Source organism: Ochotona curzoniae, unplaced genomic scaffold (assembly GCF_017591425.1).
Source record: "Ochotona curzoniae isolate NIBS_2020 unplaced genomic scaffold, NIBS_Ocur_1.0 contig_883, whole genome shotgun sequence".
NCBI classification, from domain to species: Eukaryota; Metazoa; Chordata; class Mammalia; order Lagomorpha; family Ochotonidae; genus Ochotona; species Ochotona curzoniae.
Genome location: NW_024466599.1, coordinates 19,580,455 through 19,592,642, shown reverse-complemented (window position 1 = coordinate 19,592,642; position 12,188 = coordinate 19,580,455). Strand labels below are relative to the sequence as shown.

General features: G+C 40.2%; 1 protein-coding gene across 3 annotated transcripts in view; it reads right to left on the bottom strand.

Moving 5' to 3' along the window:
- Positions 1 to 12,188, bottom strand: part of BABAM2 (BRISC and BRCA1 A complex member 2) — a 449,694-nt gene that overhangs the window by 75,024 nt on the left and 362,482 nt on the right. For all 3 annotated transcript variants that reach the window (XM_040993000.1, XM_040992999.1, XM_040993001.1), the window contains 2 exons: positions 5,444 to 5,543; positions 1,680 to 1,750 (listed from right to left, as the gene is read on the bottom strand). In XM_040993000.1, the coding sequence (XP_040848934.1) occupies positions 1,680 to 1,750; positions 5,444 to 5,543 (171 nt within the window). The remainder of the gene's footprint in view (positions 1 to 1,679; positions 1,751 to 5,443; positions 5,544 to 12,188) is intronic.

The following is a 12,188-nucleotide window of genomic DNA, read 5'->3' as shown; positions in this document are numbered from 1 at the left end:
TGAATTAGGCCAGTCAGGCCATCAACACTCATGATCTCTAAGTTTAAGCAAGAGACAACTAACTACACCGCTTACAAAGGCAAAGAAGCAAAGACACCAAAGCCTGGGTGATCTGTTCCAAGATGGTTGGTATTATCACCTAGAACTGTTGGTTAGGTCAATTCTACAATTTCTATTTCCTTCCACCTGTGAATCTATAATCACTCCAATATTGTAACATGGACGTCTAAACTTTTTAGATCTATAGCCCACAGACAAAAATAGGCATACAGTACCTTTTAGCATGAATTCAGCAAGTGGTAAATATAGTAACACATTTATAGTTTGACAGTGATTCTATAGAACCTCTATTACGTATATTATGGCCCTACATGCTAAAAAGACACCCAAAATATACATTTAAAAAGAATTATTTTGAAACACAAACGCAAATGCAAATGCAATTTTCACATTCCTTTGACCCTCAGTGGAGAGGGCAAGAGAAACCCTAAGGGTGTGTATGGAGGTCACTGCATAAGTTTCTTCATTTTCAGTTATAGATATTAAAAACAATATTACTAAAAATTAGAAGATCAGTGGAATCATTTATCAACCACTGTTTGTATCAAAAGTGCTTGGTCAAACTTTTATAAATAAAATTGAGAAAATCTTAGGTATTAAGGACTCAGAGGAAAGATGGTTATACACTTTGATACTGACACTTCTGGAATATAAAGAATTTTTTATGGATAATGAGAACAATTATTGACACTGTTTTGAGGAATCAGAAATTTTGTTGCAACTATGACATTTTTAAACTACCAGTTTAAAAATGACATCTCAGGGCATGGTGAGCTTTATTTTTTGTTATCTTTTTTTTTCTTGCTCTCGGTTTCCTTCTGTCCTAAGGTCTTCACTGGCTGCTTTACAACTTTCCTTTTGTGTTTCTGTACACATTTTTGCATTATTTATAACCTCCTCTGGAATAAGGTAATTAAAACCAGATCATTAAAACTCTCGTGGCTTTGCGCCACATAGTGAGAATGACGAGACTGCTGGAGACCACAGGAAAATGCATGGCGTGTCCTGCTGATTTAAGCCTGTTGAGGTCTCCGACAGCATTTAAGGAACAGGGATGCATACCCACAGCCCACCAGAAGACTATCATCCAGGACAGCAGCAGCAGGAGAAATCACTCCACCTGCAGTCACAAGTTCTCTCTCCTCTCACTGCCACTGCTCCTGTACCATCCCTTTCCCAAATCCGGGGTGGTACCTGAGGCCTGAACAACTGAGGTCCTTGACCTGGTGCCACTTCTTCTACACATGTGACTTCCATCAGGCTACTGGACTTAACCAGTTTCAGGGCTGCCTTCAACAAAATGTTTCAACAGAGCCTTCCCAGCTCACCTCCTGACTACTGTGAGGTGATGGAGAAGAAAGGGCTGCACAAACTGCTCACTGCTTTGCAGCCACGGGCACTGCTACCACTGTCACTGGGGCACTTGGGGTTTGCCACGCTGCTGCCCCAGGAAAGTACTGAATTCCACTTTTGGATGGAGAATGCTATGAAAATGTCTTCCCAGGAGCTTTGATGACAGCAGCACATGAAAATGACACCAAAGCTACTGTCCTAACCAAGTGTCCATGTGAGAGTCAGCAGCAAGTGAGGGCACTGGAGCTTCATAGAGCAGAACTTACGTGCCAAAGTGACTGAGGAACGCAGCGATGTACTCTCTCCTTTTGTGATAGCCTTGAATCACATACTGCACCTGGAATAGGAACCCAAAGCTGAGCAGTGATGCAGGACACCATTAAACGCTTTATTATGAATAATTCCCCAGATTCAGAGAGGTAGACATAGTAAAATGAACACTAACATTTCCACCATCTATATTCAACAACTGAGAATATTTTGCCTAGCTGCTTCATTAAGCCACCTATCTACCTACATATCAATCAATCTTCCTGAAACATTTCAAAGGAAATTAGACACATCATGACAGTTTGCCCCTAAATACTTCAGCAAGTATCTCCAAAAAAATAAGATATTCTTTGATATAACCACAATAGCATTATCATACCCAACAAACTTAACAATTATTCTCTGAATTCATCTGATACCTCATCCACTTTCAATTTTTCAACTGTCTCCAGAAAAACTTTTTTTAAATCAGTATATAACAAAATGATATTTAATTACTTTTTAAAAAAGATTTATTTATTTTTATGGCAAAGTCAGATATACAAGGAGGAGGAGAGACAGATCTTCTATTTGATGATTCACTCCTCAAGTGACCACAATGGCCAGTGCTGTGCTGATCCAAAGCCAGGAGCAAGGAACCTCCTCCAGGTCTCCCAGGCAGGTGCAGGATCCCAAGGCGTTGGGCCATCCTCAACTGCTTTCCCAGGCCACAAGTAGGGAGCTGGATGGGAAGTGGAGCAGCTGGGATTAGAACCAGCGCCCATATGTGTGTGTTCAAGACGAGGACTTTAGCCACTATGCCACGCCACTGGGCTCAAATTTTTAAAAAGATTTATTTTAATTGGGAAGTCAGATCTACAGAAAGAAAAATCTTCTGCCCGCTGGTTCACTCCCCAAATGGTCACAATAGCCGGGGCAGATCCAATCCAAAGTCAGGGGCCAGGATCCTCTTCCAGGTCTCTCACACAAGTGCAGTGTCCCAAGGTTTTGGGCCATCCTCGACTGTACTTCCAGGCCACAAGGACGTGGAGCAGCCAGGATTAGTAACAGCACACATATGGGATCCCGGTAGACACAAGGCAAGGACTTCAGCCACTAGGCCAATGTGCCAGCTGTCTGTTTTTTTTAAATATAGAATTACAGCATCTCACTAAGTGTGCATATGTGTATAAGTGTGTACCTGCCTGCACATGCATATACGGCATGAATTTTTCAAGGAGATGGGGTTAGCTGCCCTGTATCATAATCCAATTCTCTGTTTCCCTCCTCTTTCCTCTGCCCTGTGTATTTCCTAAAAATTGGAAGTTAAAGCCAAATTCATGACCAATCTCAGGTTAAATGTTTTTGGCAAAGAAATTTCATAGGTAGCCCTGGGCATGATCACTTGGTTAAGGTGATGACAGCGTATCACCCCAATATCAATGGAAGGCTCTCTTTGCCATATGAGTAAAAACAACATCTATCTATGTGTCCATCCATCTACCATCTATGCATACCTACACACACATATACAAATATATACCATGGTGAGTAATCAACAGGAATCTTCCTCAAGGTCTAAAAAAAATACAGTTCTTCATCAACTTATGGTTTGAGTATCTACTGGGAAAGTCTTATCTGAACCAAATATTTCATTAGGATATACGAAAGAGTGATTTTCAAATCCTATAATTTCTTTGCAAGTATCAGATGCCATTCTGTAAAGAACAGCTTTTTCACATCAAATAAAATTTTCTGGTTACCTTGAACTCCTATTGAAAAGAGAATAATGCTTAATTCTTTCTTTTTGAAATCCTAACATTTAGAATAAAGAGTGTTACAATAGGAGATTTCTAGTTTTACTTTTTATATTTCCTTGTTATTATCAAATGACAGTTTCTATTTAAAAAAAAACCTCTGAACTCATTAAGTTAGGCATATGGAAGTTAGTCATTTATTCATCAGTTTTAAACATGCAAACACTTTTCTTATAATGTGTTTGTAATGGATGAAAGAAACAATGGGAAAGAGAGGCACCCCCCTCCCATCCCAACTGTTTATTTTGGCTGTAGCCACACTGAGTTTCCATGGCTAACAAAAGCTCAAGATAAAGTACTTGGAATAACCTTGACACAATTGGTAGTGATAGCCATGCTGTACCCTTTAAAAATGAAACAATTCTATTATGTAATGGGGGGTTATGTCAATTTATAAAAACAGTTCTTATTTTGCAGGCTTAATGTAGGATCAGAAATGTTATTTTCAAAAAAGAAAACAGATGATAAGTTTGCTTAAGTGGCTTTATTTAAAACAGTTCTGTATACTTGATTTTAAAAACAGAAAACCATTTTAACAGAAACCCACAACAAAACTGGCTATAAAGATAGATTCCAATGTAATTATGGAAATTCATTTGAAGAGAGCGTTTCTAAATGCAGCCTGCACTGTCCTCGTTTGTAGCAAACAGAAGAACATCAATTTTTAAAGACAAGTAAAATTAATGAAAGGGAACCAAATAAGAAAAAATGGAATGGTTCTTGTATTTCTGGGAAAACATTATAAAAAATTTTTCTTTTCTTGAGGAAAATGTAGGACTAGAAATTAATCTCAATAGGAGAGCTTTAAAAGACTTTTCTTCTCACTTCTGGAAGAGCACGTTTTCATTTTTCTTTATGGTTTTTGGGCACAGATTTTAGGGCAGTGCAAGACCTTGGACTGAAAACAAAAATTCTGCCATGCAACTAGGTTTTTTGGGGGGTGGGGGGAGGGGGAGGAAGGAAAGGCTTGGTCTAGCGAAAAGCCCATTAAAGTTTGGAGCCCTGGAACCTGGGCTGGGTCTGGAGCCTGCCGAATTGCCAGACTTGAGTTTCTATTTGGGAAATCAGACTGAAGCCTCTAAAATATTATTGTACTTCTAAGATACTTTTTGTATGGGGATTAGCTATATTTTGACTGAGAGAGACAAACAAAAGCTCTAGTTTCCAAGCCAATGTGAATAAGTCAGCAAGAGCAAGAGACATCGTGCTGTAACAACTAAACAAATTAAGTCACAGTGCATGTGGGAGGATAAAGAGAACCAGTGTTGCTTCAATACCTTTAGGTTTCAGCTGAATACCATGGCTGGATATTAACAAGTATATTTTTACCACTTGTCAGAAACATCTGAGGACAACTATTACAATAAACCCAGCGACTTGCCAATGTAATTGTTGATCAATGAAGCTAAAAGAAAGCTACAGAGAATCTCTGTGCCTGGGTAGAACAACTGACCTGAATTTTGTCCCCATGGAGTCAGGAATCTACTCCTAGAAATTATATAAAGATATCAGGAAGTGACTTAAAAAGTGAGGTACTGCAAAGCAGAAAGAAATAAAGACAGTTTTAATGAGTTATCCTGATATGCACCAACGGTAAACAGGTGTGGCTACATGTATGCATCACATGAGGGGGAAATACACGGGCTCCAAAATGAAAAACCCTAGGAAGGTACAAGACCTAGCAAAGACTTAGGGATAAAGAAAATTTGGAAGAGGGGTGACTAAACTTCCAGGTACAAGAGGGGGAGGTAAGACTGGAATAGGAAGTCAGAATCCTTAAAAAGGAAGAAGTAAAGAAGGAGGACAAATAAGGTGGCCAACAGATGGACTTTAGCAGATGTCAGATGGAGGTTGAAACAGGAAGATGACATGAGTAGGAAGACGGTCCATGTACAGTGAACTGGGCTCAGGGGCCCCGGAAGAAGCAGTCTCAGAGATGCAGCAGTCAGAGGACTTGCTTTTACCTTGTTGGTGAGCAGGTGGCACACTTGAGGAACATAATCAATCAGACAGCCTCCTCCTGGAAAAGCTGGGATGTGAAGAGCAGAGGAGCCTCCAAGGGCACTGAAAGGACAAGAGCACAATGGACAATTCTTTTAGGGCTCAAGCAACTCACACCCCAGGCAGATGCGGCTTCTCTCATCAAAATCTAGCCACCAGCTGCCATGGATTATGATAATAGGAATTTCCTTTATGAGTAAATTATCTTGATTTCTTGTTTTAGGCTAGTATGCTCCCATTAACCATCATTAGTGATAATCAAGGACATTTATCACACAATGGTACAAATCACCAAGCTTTGATTGGCACAGGTATATGTTTTACTGATATTAACATGCTACGTATGTTATTGAAACACACTGTAATGCTCTTCAGTATGGTCAATTCAGCATAGATGAGTCATTCAGTAAACAGTTGAGCCAAACCAAAATAAACTGACCTGGCATTGTAACAGTGTACTGAAGAGGCTAGTTCTGCAGCCAATCAGCTGTTACCTTGAGTGCTAATAGGTATAAGACGCAAGGGATAGTCAATATTACTGATTCAAACACTAAGCTAAAATACTGATTTTGAAACAAGGCTCTAGAACTTCCCCAAGGGAATTCCTTTTTTAGTTTAAATTAACCAGTAAATAATTACTACAAGAAATTGCTTGAAATTTCATGTCACGTATTTAGCTTATCGCCTCTGGTGTTGATTACATCTTGTTTTCTTTGACTTTTCTTGTAGTTTGCTTTGATTATTTTATTTTAATATATATTTCTATTAGCTCTTAAATCCTTTCTGTAATTTAAAAAAATCTTTAAAATCCCTTAATCCTGTGATTATTCATTACCCAAGTTTCCACACTTACAAGGTTGTAAAAAGAAGAGGATGTTGCAATCATTTCCCAGAAAATCATTCCTGAAAAGTTTAGGGCAGGTTGACCCAGTGTAATAGTTTACGATACACAGAATGCACATCTAACTACTGAAAGAATTCCAGACCCATACTAGATTTATGAAGTTGAATTTTTCATAATTTTTTGTTGTTTTTATGGGAATGAAGAATCTCAACAAGCAAAAGAGTCAATCTGAAGTGGAAATTTCTGACACTGGTCTTTTTCTACTTAGATGATCCCTAAAAGCACAACTCCTCTGACAACCAAGAAAAAAACTAAGACAGCATTCAACTAAGTTCGACACCACTGAATCAGTTGCACTCTGCAGCTACATAGAACACTGGCTGCACAGGGCAGACACTGGATTAAATTTAGTCTAAACTCTGAAGGAGCTAGGAAAATTCCTATGACTTGAAGGGAGGACTTTTGTCCCTTTTGAAACCACACATGTCACTGGAAGGTTCTAATGATTCCCTTAAGATGGAAAAGTGATTAGGAAAAAGATTCCAATATTTACATCATGTAGTTATTGGTTAAGATCTGTGTGGCAGGGGGGATGCCAAGACCCAGGTTATTAACAGTGTTCTCACAGAAACTTGGCCTAATGAAATTACAAGAAAGAAAATAATTTGGGCAGATCTTTGGGCTTAATTATAACGGACTTGGACTTGTATAAAAAATACAGAATAAGTTCTTATTCATTAAAATGCATCAAGCAAGGGAATTAGTTTGTGGAATTATCCACAGACTAAACCAAAACTTTTAAAAAATTTTCCTCTTTCACAGCTTGAACTGCATCATTCTAAAATATGATCATTAAATAAAAGTCACCTGTAATGCTGGGAAGAAGCTGAGTGGTGAAGAAATGCAAAGACCAGTGTTCTACTGTCAGGCCCACGTTTCTGCATCCCACCTCTGTGATCGTCAAGAATGAACACATATAGTTAGGTACCTTACCACAGCATCTAATTTGACTCTCCCCATGAGTAGGTGAGGCCAGAATGGTCACTGGAATTTTACAGGCAAAATTGAAGCAGAAGGTGCCTCTGATTTACATAACCAAACAGGGGTGAGGCCATCCGACCAACACAGGTTTGCCTGTACCCCAGCATCCACTCTGCTTCTAATGAGATTTGTTGCCTCCCTAAGAACAGAGTGATGGGGATGGGAAGGAACAGCAGCGGTGCTCCCTCCCAGCTGGTCAGGATCCTGACAAGGGTGAAGGCTGCTGGAGACACAAGGACCACCATTTCATAGACTCTGCAATGCACAGCTCACTTTCCTTTGTAGTCTTTCACACAACGGTAAGACTCCATCAAACAATCAGATACACCTGACCTCAGTTGGGATGCCCTGACCACCCTGTCATGTCTCATTCTCTAAGACTTAGTGATTGCATAGAGCGCATCTCAGTATAGGAGGCACCCTGGTGCTGAGAAGGATAGTGTGCACTGAGAGTTTATTTTTAAAAAGATGCTTATTTCATCCTTTGGTTAACTGCAGTTTCTTGGGTTGTAAAAGTGCAAAACCTAACATACAGTGTCACATACTGATAAGTGCCACTGATTCATGCATAAATATCCGCCTCATGAGTAAATATTTAACAGGCTTGCTAAAGCTCACTGTTGCCCTGATCATGCTAAATAAACAAAGTCAAGTGCTGTGAAATAAAAGAGCTATTATATTTTTAGAGGGTGGAAGATGGAGGTAAAGGCCTTGTGATCACTAATTATTTAATATTGACAAATCAAGAGCCATTGAGCTGAGCATGCACACACAACAGGAGGCTCACCCTGTGAGGAAACTCCAGGGTTCCCGCAGGCATCCCTAGGAACATAGGGCTGGCTGGAGAGGAAGAAGGGACTGACCACCCCTCAGGGGCTGAGCTGGGGTGCGGGCAGGAGGGACGAGGAGATGAAAGGGACACTCGGCACTGCCTGGTCTGATTGCTAGCGTGGTGCAGTGAGGAGTGGGTGAACAGGGGTGATAAGGTGAAAGCAGAACGTTAAAGTCAGACTCCCAGAGTGAACTTGGGGGAGAAAAGAGTGAAAAGGGTTCTTTTTTGACAGGAAATAGATAACATCTATTTCTTCGTGGCCTAATAACTATCAGTTGATAATTCTGAAAACTGAAGTGAAATTTGTGGAGGGAAGTTAACAGAATAAGGCCAGAAAAAGTTTTAAAAAGATTTCCCACAGTGAAGTCCATTAAATAGACCAAAAGTATTTGTTGGATCATCTCATTGGCTTTAGATATAAGTGAAATCTAAGATCTGTCTATGGGAATGTATTAACATGGCCCCTTTCCATGCAAGTGATGATGATAAAGCCCTCTGTGAACCCTGCTCTGTCTGCAAACATTCAGAGCATCTATAATAGTGAAGACTATTCCATGGTTGCAGTGTGACAGCAAAAGGGAATTGTTTTTGAGTATTTTGACATGGAAAAATGCAGAGTTAGCCTGTCTGAAAGTCTGACTTGGGACAATGGGGTTTTAATTTTGACTGATTAAGGAAAAATAACCCTTCAACCACATGGGGTTTTTACCTTACTAATTGAGTAAAATGGGAAAAATACAATGAAACAATGGAGAAAACCAAAAGGACCCATGATTCAATCACAATGAGTGCTTCTGTCAAGTTTCCCCTCCTTGGCTGCAACCCGATTTCCTTACCAGTGCAGTGACAACAGCGTGCTACTCTGAAAGACAGTCCTTTCTTGAGCATTAAAAGAGTCACATAATAATTAGAATGATACCAATATGAAAACAGCCTCAAGCACTCCAAGAGAGACACTGTTTTAGAATTTTTCTAGTTTGGGTTTTGTTGTTGTTGTTGCTGTTCCAGAGTCATAACAAGGCACTGTCACAGACATGTGGGTCAGCCTTAGAGTCCTATTCTTGTCCATGAATTGGGTTCCAATAGAGAGGAAGTTGACCTAGCTATCTCCACCAAACTACAATTTAGAAGGAATGCAGGAGGTTGAAGCCAAGAAATGTGCAGGATGGCAGACGGAGATAAATTGCCTCTAACCCCTAAGCAAAGGAATTCCTAAGTGAAGGATGCCAGCTTCAATCCAATTCAGCACACACTAACCATATGCTTGTTTAAGGTCTTGAAGTCTTCATCCTGAATACGTGACTTGGGCACCTTTAGTAAGTTCCTTTGAGGTGTAAGAACGTCAAGAACCTTAAGAATCTGAACACTTCATGATAACAGAAAATGTTTCCTAGTGGCCTCCCAGGAGACAATGAAACCAACAATTCATGCTCACTGGCTGAATAATCACCTTTGTTGTAGACCCCAACAGAGCCTCCATGAACCTCATAACCACTCTTCCATTTGGTTTAAGCAGTCTAATTTATGGATAAGAAAATGGAGGTTTTAAGAGTTTCAATGTTCTGTCTGAGATAGACCAGCAAATAAGTTGCAGACACTGTCTGAAACCAGGTCTTTCTAGTTCCAAAGCCCATGTCCTTTTTTGATAGGAATTCCTTCACAAAAAGATCATGTGGAATTTTACAAGTCTAATTGCTACATACATACTCAAACAGTAGTATAGATGACTGAAGGTTTTCTTCAAAGCTTAACATTTTTAGAAATTTACTATTATTTCTCATTTATTTGAGAGAAAGTGAAAATGAGAGAGAGAGAAAGAGAGCATACACACTCTCCAATTCACTAATTCATATTCCAAATACCTGTAATGGAACATGGGTTGATCCAGGGCCAGAGCCAGGAGTTAGGTAAACACCCTAGGTCTGTTTTATGTGTAGGAAATCAACTACTGGAGCCATCACCACTGCCTCCCAAAACTGCATTGGTAGGGAGTTAGAGTCAGGAGCTAAGACCAGGAATTAAATCCAAGTACTCTGATATGAGACGGGATGCTAACTGCTAAGATAAATGTTTATTCCTTTATCCATAAAATGTACCCCTTAACACCTCATTTTTATTTTTTTTTAAAGACTTATTTTTATTTATTTGAAAGGAAGAGTTACAAATGAAGAGGGACCAAGAAAGAGATCTTCCATCTATTGGTTCACTCCTCACATGGTTGCAACAGCCAGGGTTGGGCTAGGCCAAAGACATGAACAGGGAGTTTCTTTCAGGTCTCTCACATGGGTGCAGGGGCCCAAGAACTTAGGTTATCCTCTGCTGCTTTCCCTGACGCATCAGCAGGGAGCTGGACTGGAAGAGGAGAAGCCAGATCTTATCAGCACTCATACAGGATGCCAGAGTCACAGGTGGTGGCTTAATGGGCTGCACACACACCAGTCCCTCTCACATTTTCTTATTTTAACATACAATTGTGTAACAAGTTAAAATTATGAACTTTAAAAAAAACTGTATAGGGGAAGTCATTTGGGGCAGCAGTTAAGATGCTGGGTGGGATGCTCACATCTCATATTGGTATACCTGGTTCAAGGCTCAGCTATGCTTCCTGCCTAGCTTCCTAGGAGGCAGCAGATGAGGGCTCAAATATTTAAGACCAAAACCCCTGGGAGATGTAGACAGACGTTTGGGCTCTTGGACTCATCTAATATAGTCCTGGCTGTTATGAGCACTTGGGGATTGACCTGTCAAATAAAATGGAAAACAAAGCAAAACAAAACAAAAAAAAAAACAAACCACAGATTTTAAGACTCAGGGAATATAAATATTAAATACAAAATGGCTTTATTTTTTTTCCTAATTAGATTTTTTTTCTGATCAACCACTTTCTAAACTCATTGTTAGCTTTCACCTCATTTTTTGGATCAATTTTGAGTCATTTTGAGTCTCAACTATTTAGCTAAACAAAACCAGGGATCAACTGGAAAAAGGAAAATCTTTAAAACACACACACACACACACAAAGAGGGGGAGGTATCTCGGTGAGTTCACTGGGAGAAGGAGATAAGTGCCCAGAGGAAGAAACCATGGGCCACACGGGGGTGGACTAGCGGAGGCACTGCACAGGACTGGCCGTGCTACATGGGTGACAGATTATCCCAGTTTTCCCATCAGCTCAGCTCACAGCATAAGGAGTCTTCTTTCCAGTGTAGCATTTCATTCTTTGTTTCCTATTTTCAGAGGGAACATATAAAGTGAAAATATCCTGAGACAACGGCAACAGTGAATAAATGTTCAGAAAATGTCCCTCTACGGAGGTAAGTCTAAAGTTACATTACATGAGATGACTTACAAGGCTATTATTAACTATCTTTAAAGTGTGAAGACACACTGTATGGTTACTTTTGATCAGCTGTCCCTTGCTTAGGTACAGCACAAACAACAAGAGTTTTAAAAAGGTAGTAAGATGGGGCTTTGGTTTGCAAGTGAACTCTCTATAAGCAGAGTAGTAACAGCAACTCTTTACTAAGCATTAAGTCTGTAGCAGACACTACACAACAAGTGCTTTGCCAATATATCATTTATTGTTCACTCCGACTTATGAGTCAGGTGGTCCCTTACAGAGGAGAGAGTTGAGGTTAGAGATGCTGCATAACCTCCCTAGGGTTATACACCGGGAATGGCAAACAGGCATCTAACTCCAGGTCTCTCTGACCTAAATCCAGCCCTTTCCAGGGGCTTCGGGGATCACGTCCATGGCTTCCAATCCTTACCTGCAGACACCACATTCAGTTCCAGGCCAATGCCTGGGCCGAGCAGGCCCTTGAGGCTCTTTCTAGGTCAACTCACTGAACTTATTCAGGAACCTGCACTGAAGGCATCACGCCAGTTCCAAAAGGAACTCCTGTAAGTTGGGAAGAGCTCTGAGGGCCAGGGGACTTGATGGATATTTTTCAGCAGAAAGGAGGTGGAGTGCTGGCAAGCACACATAAAG